Here is a 21,473-nt window from a genome sequence, read left to right as displayed (position 1 = left end):
TTATGGACAGGATGTACCTGGAATGATGCGGTAATCAACCATTAGTAGGCGGCTTTTACACCGCGTATCATTACTTCGCAAGCATTACAACGCATGCGATGTTACAACGCGCAGCCTTTATTACGCAAGTTCTTACATCCCATGCGTCGTAACATAGCTTGCGAAGCAAAGGCTATCAACATTGTTGTGTAGAAACGGACGTGCTTCCGCTTCCACACAACGACATGCACCACTGACGCTGGAAGCCCAGTGAAGAGGAACCACGGTCGAAGGAGAAGAGAGAAACCGAGGAGAGAGACGTAAGAGGGGCTGTGTAGTATTTAAGGTTTAAGGGTAAGGGTGAGGGTCATGCAGGTGGTAGTCTTTTTGGTTTTAGGATAGTGTAGTTGTGTTTTTGTAGTGTAGGGTAGTATTTTAGGGTAGTGTCGGGGGTTGTGCAGGGTAGTGTTTGGAAGTAGGGACAGAACTGGGGGTAGGGGCAGGGTTGTACTGGGGGTAGTGTTTTAGGGTTTAGGGTAGTGTTGTGGGGTCCGTGCAGGGTAGTGTTTTAGTGTAGAGAACGGCTTGGGGGTAGGGGCAGGGTCGTGCGGGGGGGGGGGAGTGTTTTAGGTTGTAGGGAAGTGATGTGGTGATGGTGTAGTGTAAGGTAGTGTTTTAGGGTTTAGGGTAGTGTCAGGGGGTCGTGCAGGGTAGTGTTTCAGTGTAGGGAACGGGCTGAGGGTAGGGGCAGAGTCGTGCTGGGGTTAGTGTATTAGGCTTTAGGGTAGTGTTTGTATAGTGTAGGGTAGTGTCTTAGGGTTTAGGGTAATGTCTGGGTGTCATGCAGGGTAGTGTTTGGATGTAGGGACAGGACTGGGGGTCGAGGAAGGATTGTGCAAGGGGCAGTGTTATAGGGTTTAGGGTAGTGTTGTGGTGCTGTGTAGGGTAGTGTTTTAGGGTTTAGGGTAGTGTTGGGATGTCGTGCTGGGGGGTGTTGTGTAGGGAGCAAACTGGGGGAATGGTGATGATCGTGCAGGGGGTAGTGTTTTAGGGTTTAGGGTAGTGATGTGGTGTTTGTGTAGTGTAGTGCAGTGTAGTGTTTTAGGGTAGTGCTGGAGGGGTCGTGAAGTGTAGTGTTAGAGTGTAGGTTCCAGGCAGGGGGAAGGTCGTGTAGGGGGTAGTGTATTAGGGTTTAGGGTAGTGTAGTAGTGTTTAAGTAGTGTAGGGTAGTGTAGTGTAAGCATGATTTTAGTGCGATGTTTTTAATTAGCATAAACCATAGTACATTTATAACCATTTGTGTTATAAATGCTTGCGCAGTTAAAATTTGCGAAGTAATGGTTTATGCTAAGTAAAAACATTGCACTAAAATCGTGCAAAGTAATGGTATGCGAAGTACCGACATACATTCGATTGATACTCTTATCTGCCTCTCCCCACTCCTACCAATGACCACAGACACGGAAATATGAGGACCAAGGGTGGAGGCAGGGAAAGATGAATGGGGCACAGGACTCCGTCCCTTCAGCCCTTCACTCTGCTGGTCAATGAGGTCTGCGGAATGTGGTGAATTGCAAAAAGACAAGAGATATCTTCAGTGTTCTGTCATGCAGAAAACAAATCCACTATATGTAGTTCCAAACGAAACAGGGTATTCCTGTCAACTTCATGCCATCACTACACACACTTTTCTAAAGATGAATTATAGCCTCTACTGGAATTCTGTAAACGGATATGTGAAATGCTGTTCGCGTGTTCGAGGCACTCCTCCACCCGCAGGCACACACCTGCGCCTCATCCCTGGTCTCTAGTGGGCTGCTGGTAAGTGTTCCTAGACTCGTGTATTTGTGCCTTGTTTTATTGTGCCTTGCTTTTACTGTGCTGCTATTGCGATCGTTTATCATTTTGTGCCATTTTCGCCCCTTTCGCGCTCCCCTTGCCGGCTCTCCCTGAGCCGCTATCAGCCTTCCCGCCGCTGTGTCCCTGCGTCCCCGCCCCCCTAGCGCCCCATTCGCTTTCCGCTCCCGCCTCCCAGCTGCTCCTCCCTCCCTCCTCCCTTCCTAATGGCGGTCGCTGTGCGTCGCTGGTGAGTGACCTCTGACCTGCCTTTTGTCAGGAGCTAGCTCCCCCACGCGTGCAGCACCACCTAGCTGTGCCCGTGTGCCTGACCCCTGCCCATGCTGCTGTTCGCGTGTTCGAGGCCCTCCTCCACCCGCAGGCACCCGCCTGCGTCTCATCCCTGGAGTCTAGTGGGCTGCCGGTAAACGTTCCTAGACTCGTGTATTTGTGCCTTGTTTTATTGTGCATTGCTTTTACTATGCTGCTATTGCGATCGTTTTTCATTTTGTGCCTTTTTCGTGCCATTTTCGCCCCTTGTGCGCTCCCCTTGCCAGCTCCCCCTGAGCCGCTCTCAGCCTTCCCACCGCTGCGTCCCTGTGGCCCTGCCCTTCTAGCGCCCCCATTCGCTTTCCCCTCCCGCCTCCCAGCTGCTCCTCCCTCCCTCCTCCTTTCTTAATGGCGGTCGCGCCACTGGCGCACCGGAGGCGTGCCAGAGGCGAGCCCGTCTGCGCCTAGACCGCGCCCGAACCCCTGGACTCGAAGCCGCCACAACACCAGACTGCACTACGACTCCAGCACACTCCACGCACTCAACCCCGGACGAGATCACTCCTGCTATCGGGCCACCCCGAAGCGCACCCATGGGCCCTTCACCTGCCGGAACTGCAGCTTCACCAGCATCCGGCCCGCCAAACCATCAGCAAGAGAACCCAACCACCTCCGATGCATTCTCCTCAACACCCGCTCCTCTCGCAAGCACGCCATCAAACTCTGGGACCTCCTAGACTCAACCACCCCCGACGTTGCCTTCCTGACGGAGACCTGGCTGAACACCACCTCAGCACCAGACATCGCCATAGCCATCCCAGAAGGCTACAACATCTCCCGCAGAGACCGCACCAATGGAGTGGGAGGGGAATCGCCATCATCCACAAGGACACCCTCAGAGTCTCGACCAACACCGACGACACCCTCACCACCGCCGAGCACATGCACTTCCAGATCCACATCGACCCCAACACCACCCTCAGAGGAACACTCGTCTACGGACCACCCGGACCCCGACCACAGTTCAGCGACTCCATCGCCGACCTCACCAGCACGCACGCCCTTGCCTCCACGGACTACATCCTCCTCGGGGACCTGAACTTCCAACGACGACACCCACCCACGCCGCTGGACAAAACTGGACCCCATCTTCTCCGCAAGTCCCCACGTCTCCTTCAACCACACCACCGAACCCCACTGGACAGACCACAGATGCGTCCACTTCACCTTCAGGAAAGCCACCACACACCACCACACCCAACAGAGGTCACACAGCTGCTGGGGCAAGGTCACCTAGGACCAACGGATCACCACCCTCACCCTGGGACCACCCGCCGATCCCGACACCATCAACCTCAAACAGTGGATCAATGGCTGCGCCGACATCCTCGCCCCACTCAAGACCTCCGCCACCAATCACACCAACAAGAAAGCCGCATGGTTCACCGAAGACCTCCGGGCCTCCAAGCGCACCTGTCGGAAGCTGGAGAAGAGCTGGCTCCGCGACCGAACACCAGACAGCTACACAGCCCACGAGAACGTCACCCGCAGACATCACCAACTCATCAGGACCGCCAAGAGGACCGCCTAGACAGCAAAGCACACAACAGCAAAGAGCTCATCAACATCGTTAAAGAACTCTCCAACCCCAGCTCCAACACCAACGACATTCCACCATCACAAGACCTGTGAAACTCACTGGCCACCTTCTTTCACCGCAAGATCACCGAAATCTACGACAGCTTCGACACCGTCACCCCCACATCCACCGCCGAGACCACCCCCCTGCGACCACCACCCGCACCAGTCGCCTGACCGCTTCGTCCAACGTCAGCAACGAAGACACCATCAAGACCATGAACTCCATCCACTCCAGATCCCCATCTGACCCATTCCCTCACCACGTTTTCAACAAAGTCAGCACAGCAATTGCACCACATCTCCGGAAAACAATCAACATCTCCTTCGAGACAGCAACCTTTCCAGAGAGCTGGAAGCACGCTGAGATCAACGCCCTACTGAAGAAACCCAAGGCGGACCCCAACGACCTCAAGAACTTCCGGCCCATCTCCCTGCTCCCTTTCCCGGCGAAAGTCACGGAGAAGATCGTCAACAGACAGCTGACCCTCTAACTCGAAGACAACAACATCCTGGACCCATCCCAGTCCGGCTTCCGCAGCAACCACAGCACCGAGACCGCCCTCATCGCCACCACAGACGACATCAGGATCCTTATGGACAAAGCAGAAACAGCCGCCCTCATCCTTCTGGACCTATCAGCAGCCTTCGACACAGTCTGCCACCACACCCTAACAGCGCGCCTCCATGACGCCGGAATCCAAGAGAAGGTCCTGGCCTGGACCACATCCTTCCTTCCTCTCCGGCAGAACCCAGAGTGTCCGCCTCCCACCCTTCCGCTCCAAGACCACCGAGATCATCTGCGGCGTTCCGCAGGGATCATCACGCAACCCGACGCTGTTCAATATCTACATGGCACCACTCGCCCACGTCGCACGACAACATAGCCTCAACATCATCTCCTACGCCGACGACACCCAGCTGATCATATCCCTCACCGAAGACCCCCACACTGCCAAAGCGAATGAAGGACAGCAGGCTGAAGCTGAATTCTGACAAGACGGAGGTCCTCATACTCGGACCCACACCCTCAGCCTGGGACGTCTCCTGGTGGCCAACATCGCTAGGAACAGCCCCAGAACCCACCGACCACGCACGCAACCTGGGGATCATCCTCAACTCCGCCCTCTCCATGACCAAGCAGGTCAACGCCGTCTCTGCTTCCTGCTTCAACACCCTCCAAATGCTCCGCAGGATCTTCAAATGGATCCTCTCTGACACGAGAAAAACAGTCACCCAGGCCCTCGTCAACAGCAGACTGGACTACGGGAATGCCCTCTACGCAGGAACAACAACCAAGCTCCTGAGACGGCTGCAACGCATCCAGAACGCCTCGGCACGACTGATCCTCAACGTCCCCGACGCGGCCACATCACACCACACCTGAGTGGCCTGCATTGGCTCACCATCAACAACAGGATCACCTTTAAGCTCCTCATCCAAGCACACAAAGCCCTACACAACGCTGGACCAGCATACCTCAACGACCGACTCAGCTTCTACACCCCCACCCGCAGCCTCCGCTCTACCAACCTCGCCCTCGCCACAGTCCCACGCATCTGGAAAACCACTGCCGGCGGCAGATACTTCTCCTAACTCGCCGCCAAGACCTGGAACACTCTCCCTACCAGCCCACGACAGACCCAGGACCTGCTGGCCTTCAGAAGACTTCTCAAGTCCTGGCTTTTCGATCAGTAGCAGACCCCCCTCTGCCTTCTGCCTCCCCCCCCCCCCAGCGCCTTGAGACCCTCACGGGTATGTAGCACGCTTTACAAATGAAATGATTGATTGATGATTGAACATTTACAAGCTGTAAGTCATTAAGCGTTCACTATACTCCTTGTGGATTGAACCCCAGTTCTAAAAGTCCTGAATTCGTTCACATTCAATACACCTTTAAAGTGTTCACTCTAATTCCTTAGTAGGGTAAACTCCAGCTTCAATAGATCAGAATTAATCATTTTATTCAGAATACTTCTCTGGAATCCACTGGTTCCAGTACTTAAACTCTCACCAGACACAGGGCTACTACCATGCATGTGCTGCACACTCACTGCAAATACATGTACTCGTCATGCAGATGGAATGTCAACACAAGGATCTGGAGTTCACATACATCTGAAACTTATAAAGGAGGGGTAAGGCACTACCCTCTCCCTGACACAGAGAAAAAGGTCTAGCCATACCACTGTTTAAAAAAAATGTGGGATTCTTGTCACCATCGCTTTGTGTCTCTCCCAGGCATTTATATACCCAGTATGAAGATATTGTTTGTACGCCTCTTCAAGTCACAGACCAGGTTCTGAACCCACATAACCAGGGACAGGGCTAGGCCTCTAAACACACGCTAGATTAGATTGATACCAGGACCAAGGAAAAATGTCAGGGTGTAAGTTTTAAATGCAGTTGAGCCAATTAGGGCCGGGACACCTGCCGGTTTACCTGGCAGGGGACATTCCCATCCCAACAGCAAGTAATCGTACCTTCTCTCCGATAACATATTGAGGGGCAGCGATTTTTTTATGAGCAGCATAAATTTATAAGTCTCTTTAGCTTTTTCTTGTAGAGGTTGTCAATTAAATGTTCTTGCATTTAGGAATGATTGAGGGGAAATATAGTATGATGGACATACTTGCAAAAGAAAGTCAACATGCCAATAGATGAAAGCTATATATTATTGTAAGTTAATTCTGCAAACCACAACGTCTTGGTCCAGTCCTCGTCTAGTGCTAACGTTTGGTATCTCAAATAATGTTCAACCTATGGATTAAATATTTTCAATCGGATTCCGTTTGAGTGGACAGACAAACTTCCATGTCTAATTACTCACCAGATTTGAAATAAACTAAGACAAGTGATCAATAATCAGGACCTGTTCAAAACCAAACAAATTAATAATATGTTGTGAAAAAATGTGTGCTAACTCTTTGGAAGAAGGACAACCAGGCAAAAATAAATTATTTTAGTCAAATAATCGATAACCACTAAAATTACTGATTAACCTTGGCTTTTGTGTAACTCGAACATAAAATCTATTGACACCATAAACCAAGTCCTAGGTGGAATAGACAAAGGTCCAAATAAACATAGGTTCACAATGTTAGTTCTTGAATCGGATATAAACGGAGCATGTTCTTATAGAACTTTTAACATCAGAAAATAATTTCTACCCCTAAAAGTATCTTTCTTTCTGCTGACGGAGTTTTTGTAATTCCAAGATGTCCAGGCACCTTACAATCATAAAGCCAACTCATAGTTGGTTGCCTTAAATGGTATGGTAAATATACAGCCTTTACATGATATAACAGAAGCCATCTTCTTCGTGTCTATTCTCTTCTTCCGTTAACCAGATTTCCTTATGTGTAGATGGACTTTCTGCATATATCTGAGTCAGAAGTGAATTCATATTCAAGCAAAGGAATGATCAGTTAACACGTTTGAGGCAAAAGTAATAGTAGATCTTTCATTTTCTTTATTTTCATTTGCCAAATAATTTTGTCAGGACTAGGCATTCGACTTACAATTTATTTGACCTGTGCTCAGACGGACTACAAAAACTGTAAATTCCTGTGATCTGCACATGCGTCTGTAATGTTTTTTGCACCTACGAAATAAAGCCTTTGTAAGAAATGGGATCATTTTTTGCTGGGCGACTGGCCACCTCAAGAAATGATCACAACTTTTTCATGGTGAACCCTCAAAGTCAAATATGTAATCTTAGCTCAATCCCCTGGCAACTATGGCACAGTTCAGACAGGCTTAGTTTAGGGTAATTTGTAAATTATTTGTGCAGTACCATAACAGTAATGAAGTTTAAAGACCAAGCTATAAAAATCCCAAACCAAATTAGTAAAATAAAGTAACATTTTATGAAAAAAATGACATTAAATCAACAGAATTCCATAAAATAGCAACCACAAATATGAATTTTAACGTTTTAAGCTAAATCAGCACCAGAGCTCGTCAAAGGTCGCAGTACACCGGAAGCTAAGCACAATTGGAGTGCGATACACCGGAGGGGTTGGTGGTTTACCTTCGGACCAAATCTATTTTTCTAGAAGTCAAAATCCTTCTTCAGGCAAATCAGAGCTGGTCTTCATAAAGTTGGATAGGCATTGGGCGAGGTACTGCTGAAGCTCCTGGTTTTAGCGGAAAACATTCCAAGCTGGAGAAATTCAAATGTTGCGCCCAGGGAAGTCCACTCATCGCGCACATATTTATAACAACTTTGCCCAGTCAACATTTTTTACCTCTGGATTAAGTCGCTTTTCAGGATCTCAGAATCCTTGAGTGGGGCAAGGCTGCAACTATAAACTTTTTTTATTTTTTTATTTTATTAATGTTATTAAGTACCTGGTACATGAAATACAACATACAATAACCATAAAACCGCTACACATGTATCAAATAATTACAGAAATGGATAAAAATGGTTAAAAAAGAGACCAATATACATAATTTCATATTTCAAGCATTACAGATAATTTAGCATAAAATCGTAGAAACAATTAAGACCTCCTAAAATCTCTTTTCTTATTATAGGCAAGATTCTCTCCAGATTTTTTACGGAGCCCATAAGTTTGATCCTAGTTCTCTCATTCTCCTACCTCTTCCCCTATAAAGTGATGTCTCAATTTTATGAATCCCCAACAGGCGAGAGAGCCACATCTGAAAGGAGGGGGCCACAGTGCCCTTCCAGCCTGCTGCTAGAATGATCCGGAGGAACGCCACAGAGATAAAAACAAATGCTTCTTCATCTTTATTCAGATTTAATATACTATCATGCCCAAGAATCATTAGGGTAGGGGATGGGATGATCTCAATTCCTAGCAGCCCCTCCCAAAATTTCTGGCTATTAATACGAATCTCTAATAACTTTTGACAAAAATAAAACATATGGGCAAGATCAGCCAGCCCCTCAGAGCATCTAGGACATTTATCGTCTTCCCGCTTACCCCAGCCAATAACTTGGTTAAATATAAATTGAATATCGTCTTATAATGCTGGGCTCTCAAAATCGTAGAGCGAAACCATTTCCCAGCCAATTCGAGAGCCTTTACTAGATCAGCATCTGGATCCCCTAGTTTCTCCTTCCAGGCTGTTTCCATTTTATCAATATCGTCCTGGAAGGTTGAAATTAAAAATGTATAGATCGGGTTGATTTTAACACCCCCACCCAAAATATATTCCATGACATTGTTTTTACCCCCTGGAATGATGGGTGATCTTAACCTAGATAGTGTTTGGTGTATCTGCAAGACTGTAAAACCCTGTGAACGAGGGATTTGATATTTCTTCTGAATTTCATTTAAACTCTGCATCGTATTACCAACATACAGGTCTTCCACTCTTCTGATACCTTGTACCTCCCACAGCCTCCATAGGCGAATTAATTTTCGGGATTGCCAGATGCTTCTGAATATATTTCCACCCCCCCCCCCCCCCCCAAGCGCTTTCCAGTATCTTGTATCGTTTTTTATTATAATAACGTTTATCTGTTTTACGCAACAAGACACCAGAGGTTTCTTTGCCTAATAGCAACTCATAAATGGAGGGTGGTTATTTTACCCCTAAAGAATGGTCGGATATATTAGGGATGCCATCCGATTAAAATGGCCATCTGGCTAAAAAGACAGCTCAACATATAGAATCTAATATTTGGAGCCGCTAACTCCCCCTTATCCAATGGCAGTGAGAGATACCTCAAACCGTCTAATTTTGCCATATTGCCAGATGAAATTCGCAAAGGCTGCCTCTATAGATCTTAAAACTTACTCACTAACTGCCAAAGAGATGGTACGAAAAGATACAATATCTTGGGGAACATGGTCATCTTAATTACGTTGACTCTACCTATTGTAGACAGGTGTATACAATCGATTCTTTTTAATTCTGCCGTAATACCCTTAAGTACTGGCAAATAGTTTTCATTGACAATTGATTCTACCTTTGAGTTAATCCTAACTCCCAGATAAACTGCTGATTCCAGATACCTACCATCCCTCTTTTGGATATTATCTGAATAAATTATCTGAGTTTTCAATTCATTGAGATGGTATCCTGAATATTGACCAAATTCCAAGGTAATCTCAACAAGGGCCGCTATAGCCTGCTCTGGGTCTGACGTTGTTATTGCTAGATCGTCTGCATAAGCCATTAGCTTAGTTTCAAACCCATTGCACACCGCAGGGTTGATATTCTCACAACCTAAGATCTTTCTAACCAGAGGGTCGATGCCCAAAGCAAATAAGATTGGAGAGCAGGGGCATCCCTGTCGGGTCCCTCTTGATATGTTGATTTCCTCAGAGCTATCCCCCATTAATTGGACTCTTGCTACCGGCTCGACATACATAGCCCTTATAGCACTCAGGACATTAGGGCCAAAGCCCATCCGCTCCAACATCCCCATAAATAACTCCAGGTTACCCCGTCTGCAACTATAACCAATGTGGGTTCGCAACGCCAGATACTTTCTCGCTGAGGGCTCACTGAACTGTATTTGCTGCTGCGGAAAAGCTCAAACCATGATGCTGAAAGGTGGTTTATTAGTAGGTTCAGTTAGGTACCCACAGCTAGTAATAACACCACAATCACAAAGAAAGTCCATTCAATTCACAATAAATTATTTCGTGCTCAACCCTTGGAGCATGGTTCACGAGCAGTCAAGCTTAACTTAGGACACAGGTGGGTAAAGTAAACGCACAATAAAAATCCAACACCAATTTATAAAAATAGAGAATATTTTAACTTTAAAATGACACCAAAATGTCAAAAATCCAATAAAGGGAACCAAAGATATAAACCTTTAAAGATTAAATGTAAAAATGTTTTTATAGTGCCAAAAAGTGAAAAGCGCCAACCGCGGTTATCTTGTCGCGCTTCACTGGGACACAGGTCAGATTCAATGAGTGGTAGGGCCTGGTCAAGTTTTGAACCTCTGACTTAGTCACTTTTTTGGCTCTTTTTTCCCCCGACATTCCGCGATCTTCTTCGGGAAGACCCGTTGCAGTTCAACAAAGGTGGCCTGCTTTAGTGCGATGCCTCGGTGACTGGGGGTCTTTGTCTTCCTCGTCTACAGTGAAGAGTTCCAGAGCTTTCAACAGGATAAACCTGGATTTCAGGCCAAGTAGAGGTTTGTCTTGCCGGCTTGACTCTTGGCATGGGGGGCCAATCAACTCTTGGAGCTTTTTCACAAAAGTTTTCCAAATGTTTCCAAACTTCTTGATCTCCTTTCCAGAAAGTCTCCTTTGGGTTTATGAGGGTCCACAACATCTGCAAAGAGTGCAGAAGCTCTGAGTTCCCTCTTGGAGGTTTGGGGATACAATTCCCAAAATGCACCTGTTTAAATCCTTTAAAGTCCAGGTGAAGCTGGTCAGCTGGGCTTGTCTTGGAGGAGTTGATGCAGGTGACTCCTTGATGCTCTTTCCTATCTGTTGCTTCTAGGGAGTCTACTCCTTAATCCCTTGAAGCAAGGCAAAGTCCTCTTTTGTGAAGCCCAGAGTGTGCAGCAAGTGCAGTCCTTCAAAGTGCAGTCCTCTCTTGGTGCAGACCAGGGGTTAAGGAGGGCAGTCCTCTTGATGTTTTCAGGCAGAGCTCCGAGTTGCAGGGCAGCATATTCCAGTCTCTGGGCTGGCAAGAGGGGTGCAGGGTGCCACACTCTGTGATTACAATTTCCTTAGAAGTGTGGCATATGTTTGTCCCAGAGAGCACTTCTCAACAAAAAGCAAATTGGGGAAAATCTCTCCTGGAGGTTCGGGTCTGGATAACCCAACCCGCAGGGTTGGCTAACTTTTCCCTACACTCCCCTTACAGCCGCTCTCATAATTCAAGTGTTGGAGCTCCCATCTGGATGGGGGTGCAGGAAGGGGGTGGGTGGGCCAGGTACTTGTCCTAACTGTCTTTCTCCCTATCTGCCACAACAGATCTCCTCCCACCAGATGGTCTTTTTGTTTCAGCCCAGGCCACGTCACACCTCATTAAAGTAACTTGGCTTAGCCTGTCAAAGGCTGGCCAAATCAGAAGAGGCTGTTACAGGGCTGCTTTAGGTAACTTCAGGAAAGCAAGTTCTATTACTTCTTTCCTGTAATGGCTATAATAAATCCAACCGTCGAAAGTTGCTGGATTCATTGTAACTATTATTTTGATACTTTGAATTAATGTTCTAGCTCACTCCTGTCAAAAGGTAGACTTTATTAAAGTTTAATAAAGCCTTCCCATGTTGGCCTATGGAGCTAGCCAGCCCACTAGAATGGGGAAAACAAGACTGCCCGTTTGTCCCTCATCAGGGCACAAAAAACATCTTTTATAATGTCACTGCTTTTCATTACTAGTAACCCTACCCATGGGGTACCTAGGGCAGACATATGTAATAAAAATGTCGTTTTAGACTTTGGAAGTACTTTTAATTTGGACATAGTCTTTTTTTAAATGCAGCCTGCAAAGCAGGGCTGGTTTTAAAATGGCAGCAGACACATCAGCAGTGCACACTTAAGTACATTAAATCCACTGGAGTCTCTAAAACTACATGCCCTACCATGTACTAGGAAAGTATAGGTAGGATGTCAGAACAAATTGCAATTACGCCTAATTATGATATATCTTTTAAACAGAGCTCTGGCCCTGGGCCTGGTTAGCACAACACAGCCCAGGGCACAATCAGAGACAAAACCCAGCATCTAGTAGTCCAAATGGGGCAAAAAGTGACATCTGCAAAAAAGACCTGTTTTCTCACACATGACAAACCTTGGTCATAAAGAATGGGATAGCTTTCATCCGGAATAGGTATTCAGGGGTGGTAGGAGAAGTCCAGTTAAACATAGCCAAGGGTCCCAAAACCACGTAAACAGAGCTTCGGGAGTCAAGAGTCACTCCAGCAGGGTCCAGGTCAGGTCCAGTTGGTACTCCACTTCTTTCTCTTGTGTACAAGAGGGAGCAGCTACAGTCCTTCAGGGATCCTCTCTGGTCACAATCAGAAAATCCAGTCCTCTTCTGTTCTTCTTCAGGTCCAGAACATTTTATTTTTAAAGAGGATGCCTTCGGGTGTCACTTTTACACCTGGCAGTAGCTAGTGGAGGTGGGTGACTCCTGGCTCCTCCATAACCAATGGGGTAAAAGTTCCCATGGGTTAGCCTACTCAATTTTACAGCAGTTTGCCCTAAATCCAAGATGGGGAATCTCTTGTCTCCTTGTGCAAAGACTGTGTACCTACTTAGAGGTGTAGCCATGGTGATGAGCAGTGCCCTCCTGCGTTGTCACATCAAACCAGTTTTGGAGCAGCTCCCCTCCCCGTGCCCCCTCCCCTCAACTCCCCCCCGCTGTTTTTTTTGTGCCAGTCTGCCTAGCAGGGCTAAAGCTGGCGCCTTTTCAGGTGTCACCTAGCATAAGCTTTTAGTAATTCCATAACATTTGAGCTCTTCTCTTGTGGCATAACAGCAGCAACACTATGTGGGGCATATTGTGTATCCAACTCAGCCGTTTTCTGATGTCACTTACCTTCAAAGGACTGCTTTGACTTTTTTTAATCGCTTTTGGCCATGTTTGTCTTCTCTTTGTGAGGTGGTTGACACAAACCACACTGTCGTTTTCATGACCGCAAGTTTGGTGTGTGGCGAAGCACTGGAAAACAGTTCAGATCCCACCTTGTCCCTGCTATTTGGTGGTGCTGATGCATGAGCAGGTCCACCAATACATCTAGATGCCACTAAGTTTCTGAGATGGTCTGTGGGCTAGCCAAAAAAATCACAGCCAAAAATAAATATTTGTCTGCACGGGATGCTGGCGCGCGCCCCACAGTTGGCGGGGCCAGCAGCGGTGCTGTCATTGGATGCCAAAATGGCGTTCGACATGGTAGAGTGGCGCTACCTCTTTGCGGTCCTGGAGCACATGGGTATTGGCTCGAAATTCATATCGTGGGTCAGGCTGTTATACACCGACCCGGTGGCAAGGGTGACAGCCAATGGATGTATCTCGGGAGAGTTCCCGCTGGCGAGGGGCACGAGACAAGGGTGCCCGCTATCGCCGCTGCTATTCGCCTTGGTTTTGGAACCCCTGGCCACGGTTATCAGAACCACCCAGCTGCTGAAGGGCATACAGTGGGGAGGGGACTGGGAGGATAGGGTCTCCCTGTATGCTGATGACATGCTCATTTACCTCATGGACCTCGCGAATGGTATTCCGGTCCTACTAGCGCTGTGTGAGAGACATGGGGCGGCATCAGGATATAAACTTAATTGGTCCAAGTCCGTACTCTATATGATACGGGGTGGCCCCCCGGTCCTACCCACTGATTGCCAGTTGATTGTAGAACCCAGTTGATTGTAGAACCCCTTTCCTTCAGATACCTGGGGATTCAAATCACAAGGGAACATGCGACTTTTCTGGAGTTGAACCTTGGGCCCCTGCTGGACAGGCTGAAGGCGGATGTGCGCCACTGGAAGACCCTCCCGTTGACACTGTTAGGTAGAGCGGCGCTCTTCAAAATGATGGCGCTGCCTCGCTTCCTGTATGTCCTGGAAAACACGCCGGCGATGGTCCCGTTGTCGTTCTTACGCCAAGTGTCGGCACAACTGTCGAGCCTGCTCTGGGGCGGCAAACCAGCTAGAATTGCACATTTGAAACTGATTAGGGACTGGTACAGCGGGGGGATAGCGCTCCCGAACCTTGAATTGTACTATTGGGCAGCCCACCTTAAGGTGATCAACCAGTGGATCCATGGTGCACAAGATGACCCGGCCTATATGGCGGATAGACGCCAACTGGGCACAAACACACTTCTGGCCCCGCTCTATAACAAGGGAATGGTGGGGAAGCTGGAGGGACCTACCAAACACACAGTATCTATATGGCACAAAGCTCAGAGGCGGCTTGCTTGGGAGGGGGTGATTACCAGACTCACACCACTATGGGATGCCAAGGCCCTCGGTAATTTGCGCAACTGTAAAGGGTTTGACCAATGGGACACCATCGGGATCTCCACGGTGGGAGATCTATGGACGAGAGATGGCGTGCTCTCTTTTGCGACACTGAGGGAACAATACGACCTTGGGGTGAATGAAACATACAGATATATACAAGTTAGGCACGCACTCATGTCTGTGTTAGAGCCAGGGGTGACAGTCCCGGAGTCTGCTCCGTTAGAGGACCGGCTACATACGGACTATATGGAGGCTGGTGCTACCTCTCTCACATACCGTAAGCTGCTGAACAACTTACCGGATCCACTGGAGAAACTGAAAGAAACTTGGGAGAATGAGATCGGGGACATGAATGAGACGGACTGGAATGCAGCTGTAGCTTCGCCTAGAGAGGCGGGGGTGTCCACCAGATTTAGATTGGTCCAACTTAAAGTGCTACATAGGGTTTACTACACCCGCACGACATTACACAAAATCCACAGGGCGGAACACCCATACTGCCTAAGGAATTGTGGGGAAGAGGGTACGCTGTTCCATACTTTGTGGGCCTGTCCTCATATACAAACATACTGGAGGCGTATAACACGAACGGTCAGTCAGACCCTGCAGAGCTCGTTCACACCTGACCCTAGGGTTTGTTTACTGAATGTGTGGGGCCCAACCGACCTGCCACCGCATGGGCGCAGATGGGTGATCATTGGTATGATGCTGGCAAAACGTGATATTGCAAAGAATTGGGGAGCACCAGAAACTCCGACCCTGGCTCAGTGGTGCAGGAATATGGACATGCTTATGTTAACAGAGAGGGCGATTTATAAACAAAGGCTTAATCCGCGCAAATGGAATAAAATATGGTCATCATGGAACACATACAGAGGGGATATCTGTGAGCCTCTGCCGGAAGATGAGGATGAAGATAGCTCAGGGGAGGATGAGGAATGATGTGGTAGGGGGGAACGTAGGAAAGGGCATTAGAGGCAGCGGAAGATGCGGGCCCTATGAACTGAAAATGCAGGCAGGCTTGTTTTTGCTGACGAATATGCATAATGCTTGTGATGCCTCTATTCACGCCAATGCTGTATTTGATTTATGACACGAATCACATATATTGACCCTTTTAGTACTAAGTTTTGAAGTTGGGGGGAAAATAAACAATAAAACTTGAAATGTTGCTGTATTGACAGAAAGCAGCTGAATGTTGACGCTGCAATGAAAAGTATATATCCGTTGATATTTCTTATGTGGTAGCAACAATAAAAAACAAATTAAAAAAATAAAATAATAAATATTTGTCACCTGTCCCACTTACACTAGCATGTCCCCTATGGCATTCAGTGAATGCCTTGCACTCCTGCGAACAACAGCTATTTCAAGCTGTCACTGATTACAGCAGATTATGCTCAAGTCCTTTGCCAACATTTGAAATATAAGGATTAAAACTTGATAGGACTGTGGATTTGCGATCCTGTATAGTTACAAGGATTGTGCACTTCCCTAGATCACCAATTTGAGTGTATACTATAAGTTCTCTGGGATCGTGTGTTGGCGCCAGTGTTGCTATACTGATATACTGCCTGTGTTTATACTGCAGTTTTTTTTACTGTGGATATGCTGTAATAGTAATCTATTCTTTATATAAAAATTAATCTGTGTTAACAACAATACTCTGTTTATAGAATATATGAATGAGTTACTGACGGTTTGAAGTTGGATCATTTTAAAGACCAATATACTACTTATTTAAGTATAAATAATAACCCCAGGAACACTTTGTTTGTAATGTATTCTCCAGGGAGTAGGCATAGTTGACTCCGCATCACACCCCCCCTCCCAGTGCGGCCGGTGTCACCAGGGATAGCTGACAGTGCACACTCAACTTATATCCCTGCTAGTCTTGGCATGGGGCTCCTGCTGGCCTGTCTCCCTCAATTCAAAGCTCCAGAGCTTTTATTTACCTTCTATGGCACCAAAAGCCTACTCTCAGTGTCACCAACTGTCCAGTACCATGCCTGGTTTGGTCAGCCACTGCGGATTCCAGAGGATAAGATTTAAGGATATTTCTCTCTCTAGGTCTCCAGAGAAGCACTAGTATTCGGAACCTGGCACTCACGTCTCCAAGGTATGGTAACTTCACATCTGGAGCACTTCACCACCCTTCAGAATGTAAATGCCAGAGACTCGTCGGCAGGGAATGGAGAGGAAAGTGCTGCAGATCCTAATGTGAGGTACACTGGTTTATGCCATTTCCCCTCCCTGTGATACCTCAGGTCACTAGTGCTGGGACAGAACAGGTCCCCTGCATGCCTATAGAGTTTCTGCGCTCCTGCCTAGAGTTTCCTATAGAATATATATATTTTTTTCACCTATGCACACACAAATTACACGAAAGTGCACAGAGGGCTCCCTACGACACGGAATGAGATCCAGACCAGAGCTCTGTGGTTTTGAGTAGAACACCAAGTTGCTCTCTTTTTCTGAGTGACCCACTTTCAGCTTAGTAGAGTGAACAGGCCTTTTTACCCATGTTACCAGAGTTAGGCCTTCTGGCCCACTCATGTTCCACTGCTGTGTGCTTAACTCACCCATGGCCTACATTAGGATGGATGTAGTGCCCATAGCATTCCTGTTTCTGCATGTGGGGATGTATGGGTACCTGTGAGTGGTGCTGTACATGTAAGAACACGCATGTCTGCTTGAGCACTCTGGTATGGATGTGTATCTGTGAGTGAGGCCATAAATGGAGGACAGCGCATCTCACACAAAGATGCGCTGGGATGGATGGATGTGATGTAGTACAGGACATGGAAGACTGCATGCTTGTATTTAATGTGCGCTCAAGCATGTATGTGTGTGTGTTAAGGATACAATACATGGAAGCTTCAGGTTCCTATGACCTGTTGGGACGCACGAGGAGGTGGAAGAGTCCCCAACACAGACTTGTGGATTGCTGCATTCCTGAGAGCTAGGAGGGATACGCATACTGTAGGAAGGACGATTCAGGCTTGTCAGTAAACTTCATAGGGGCTATTTGATTCTGTAAGAAGTCACTGGTCAAAGTGGACTGGACACATCTCAGGAAGCAGATTCGGCTGATAAGAGAATCATATAGAGTAGGGCTGGGACCTTTTTAACCTCTTAATAAACATGCATCAGTGAGGCTCACATACAGGAGTTATCCTGTGGTCCCTCCCATGGCCTGCGTTTTGGGGATATCAAGATTGGAGAGACTCCTACTGTGACAGACTGCTTTCTGCAGAAAGGATAAGACAGAGGAGTAGGTGCTTCAAAGTGAGAACTCCCCCACAATACGAACTTCAGAGACACTAGTTCACATTTGTGTTTGGAAATGGATCATAAAACGGAAAGTTCAAGATTCCAAAATTGTCAAAATGAAGCTGTTCATGATTGAGAAAAGCTCAGCATGACTTCTGCATGTTGTGATCGGGACTGGAACTGGAGATCTGGCAGTCTCCGAGCTGGGTAGGGGAAAATATCCAAGAGAATGAACACTTGCCGTTGAGCTGGAGCACCAAGTTCTGTCTTATCCGAGACCAATGGAACATGTGAGAAGGACCTTGTCTGGAGGGAGCAAGGTCCAATAAAGATCCTGCCAAGTGGCTCCCGGGAAGCAAAGTGAGAGATTCTGGTCCATCTGAATAAGAGCACCAATCAAGTTGGCTACCCATGTGAGCTGTGGTAACCTCCCTATGCCAGGTGGGGCCCACGGAAATATAATGGGATTGCTGGAAGTATTTTGAGTTGTGTGCCTGTGTTCACCCTAAAACTACCTCCTCCCAGGGAAACCGTGGACTGCAAGACCACCCCTACCATTGAGAGTCAAGTGCTGAAGGAGTACTTGGTGCTAGTTGCTCAGAGCCCATAGCAGACGGAGCACAGGGACAACAGGAGTAAAAGGCCTCAACCACAACAGTTGGGCCCAGCAGCTCCTGCTAGCTCCGTGGCTCTCTGATCTCAGTTGTGACAGATGCCAATGAAGAAAAACAGCAATTATAGTTAAACAACGTTCTTAGATGATGCTGATAGCCTTACCCACACCGGAGACCAAGACCCACACACGAGGTGGAGTGTCCATTTCGCCGATGGCTCTAGCAAGAATTTTGGTGGTCTTGAGTCTGCTGGAGACAACTTCGTTCTTAAAGTCCTCGTTCCATCTAAAAACAGAGAGAAAAGACTGATATTCCATCTTTCTCCCACATCAGGAGCTGAATCCACTTGCTTTGTGCCCTGGGGTAGCATGTCCAAGTCACATGTTCTCCTCCAGGCCTGTCAAGAGACAGACATGCCACAGTTGCCAGGGGGATGTAGATCATTGCTTGCTCTCTTACTCCAGCACTATGTCTATCCTCACTCTATGCAGCCTTTTCCCATCTCTAGGAAACAGGTGCAACCCGGCCCACGCCAGCCCTGTGCTTACAATACCAGCCTTTACAACCAATTACTCGCACACTAGCAATGAGTAAGAGAAGGTAGAATCTATCATTATCCAGGGGTGGAAGTGATAGACAACTTTTTAAGTTTGTGGTCATCGGAAGGCATGTGATCGCTGAAACTATAAATTGGAAGAGTTCAAAGTTAGGACATTAACCCAGCTAAAAGAGACATGTCTTTACATCACTCCTGAAACTGGAGATAATTATCTATCACTTTCATGTTTAAAGTGAGGAAATATTATTGTTTAGCAACCCGTAAGGAAAAGGAGAGTTTAACCAAGCAACAGAGATACATTGAACATACATTTGATATTAGTCCCCTTAATGGAGGCTCATTTGGAGTACAAAGTCAATATGCTTGAATTGGCATGCACCTGTTCCATGACCCCGATAAGCTCCATAGGCCATGCCTAGGGACTTAAATGGGATAAGAGGTTTAACTGGAAACCAAGAAAGTAACAAAAAGCAGGCATCATATGGTCATAACAGTGAAAGTTTTTTTTTTACTTTGTCATTTTCAGAAAAACAGTAGGCCACATTATACAGTGATGGAACCGCAGTAATACAAGGAGAGTATAAAATCCACATTTTCTTTACCAATAGCTACATTTCTCAGTGTCAACCAGAAGTGGCTCCTTTGCTAACTTTTACCCCAATATTCCATTGCACCATGCTATCATAGTTGGTCCTCTACATAGCGCACTCTCATTCAGGCATCCTCGCTCTCACCCGCCCAAGCGTCCGTGGCGTATACTTCCGATATGTCTGAAGTCGCTACAGGTAAAGTGGCTACGCTACTGAGTTCTCTGCATACACTCCGGTCCTCTGGCAGTTTAGCATCTTTCCTATTCATTTTCATTTGCACCTCTTCAGCCAGCGCCCATTCCAATACATCCCGACGCCAACTCTCTATCATGGGGGACTGCTGTCCCATTCATGCGATAGCCACCCTCCGCTGCACCAGAACCAAGGCCAATTGTGTAAATTCAAATATCATCTTTCTCATCTTTGGCCTTTTAATATTGCCCAGGAAGAAGGCCAGTGGGGTTTTAACAGTGGAAGTTTAGTATTAGATGGGCTGCTCTGTTCTTAAGTTTAGCAATTTAATATTTTAGTTGATCAAATAACCTTAACTAGAATAGTCTAACCTGGCAAAAACAAAGATGTTAACCACCATAACTGGAAGTGGGAAAGCAAGATTGAAGAAAAATGTACTTATGAGGAGTTAAAATAAACAGCTTTTGGCTACCATCCTGATCTGAGTATGCATTGAAAAATGGAGTATGGACAGGACTAGCGTACATTTCTATTTGTTAACATACCCTTTGCGGCCTTTCTTGTAGTCGTGTAACCTATTGCCACCTCTCGCTTCTGATTTTTTATTCTTTCCAAATCATCTCTCTGTAAAAACGGTTCTTTCGCTACTATAAGAGATTTGTGAATGTTAAAAACTTGATCTTGAAGGAATCAACTAAGATTCAAAGCTATGCATTTAGGATAAAGACTTCAACAAAAACATCCCTGGTTAATGTAAAAAGTATCCAACCTATTACTAACACTGCTTCACCTATTCAATGTCACCTATTTTATGCATCTACTGTTGACTGTTCTAATTCATTAAAAGCATTTTCTAGTGGCACCCCATTATGGTTTGTACCCTGGTTCTGTCTTTCTCCATCTTATAACATTATTGCACCTTTCATTTAATGGTATCATCTATTCTATTTCTTTTTTCTCATACAGAAATCGAAGTTCTAACGAAGTTTGCTTAAGAAAGTTATGCTTTGTATTTATTTTATTTTTTTCTAAATCCTCATATTGCGAAGAATCTATGTGTATGGAAATTCAGGTTTCTACCTCTGTATTTTTGTTCCGTCACTGCCCCTTGGTCTCTCTTGATTGGGGAGTTTCCCTTTTTTCGCTATATCAGAGGAGCCCTTTTAAACCATTTACATATTTACATTTCTGCTGTCGAAAAGAGGGGAGCTAGCCACCTTGGCTACTCTATGAGTATTATACTCATCAGCCAGAACATGCTTTCGCATTAATCATGGGACCGTATTTTCTGTTCTTACATTGGAGGTCAGGTAGTTTTCCATGATTTCCCAGTATTTATATCTCTTGCTAGCTTTCCCTCTTCTATCTAGTCTGTTTATCTTAATGGCTGAATTTATCCATTCTCTATGTATTGGAATGCTTTGTATTTTTACTTAGAATTCAATTGTTTTGTAAGATACCGACAGATTGCCTTTGGTCTACAAGCGGGGCTTGTAAGACTTCTCCATTGATTGTTAGGTTATTAACTTACATTAGGTTAGCTAATGAAGTTCATTGCCTTGGAGGCCTTTGGCCTGTGACCACTACTGGATCAGCATTTGCAGTCCCC

General features: G+C 46.6%; 1 protein-coding gene across 1 annotated transcript in view; it reads right to left on the bottom strand.

Moving 5' to 3' along the window:
* LOC144755659 (epimerase family protein SDR39U1-like) overlaps positions 1–21,473 on the bottom strand; it is a 100,179-nt gene that overhangs the window by 44,963 nt on the left and 33,743 nt on the right. Inside the window, exon 4 of the mRNA XM_078644824.1 lies at positions 18,687–18,808. Within this exon, the coding sequence (XP_078500950.1) occupies positions 18,687–18,808 (122 nt within the window). The remainder of the gene's footprint in view (positions 1–18,686; positions 18,809–21,473) is intronic.

The sequence above is a fragment of the Lissotriton helveticus genome, chromosome 5_1 (assembly GCF_964261635.1).
Source record: "Lissotriton helveticus chromosome 5_1, aLisHel1.1, whole genome shotgun sequence".
Taxonomy (NCBI): Eukaryota; Metazoa; Chordata; class Amphibia; order Caudata; family Salamandridae; genus Lissotriton; species Lissotriton helveticus.
Note: the sequence above shows the minus strand (reverse complement) of the source record. Positions and strands in the feature narration are given on the sequence as shown.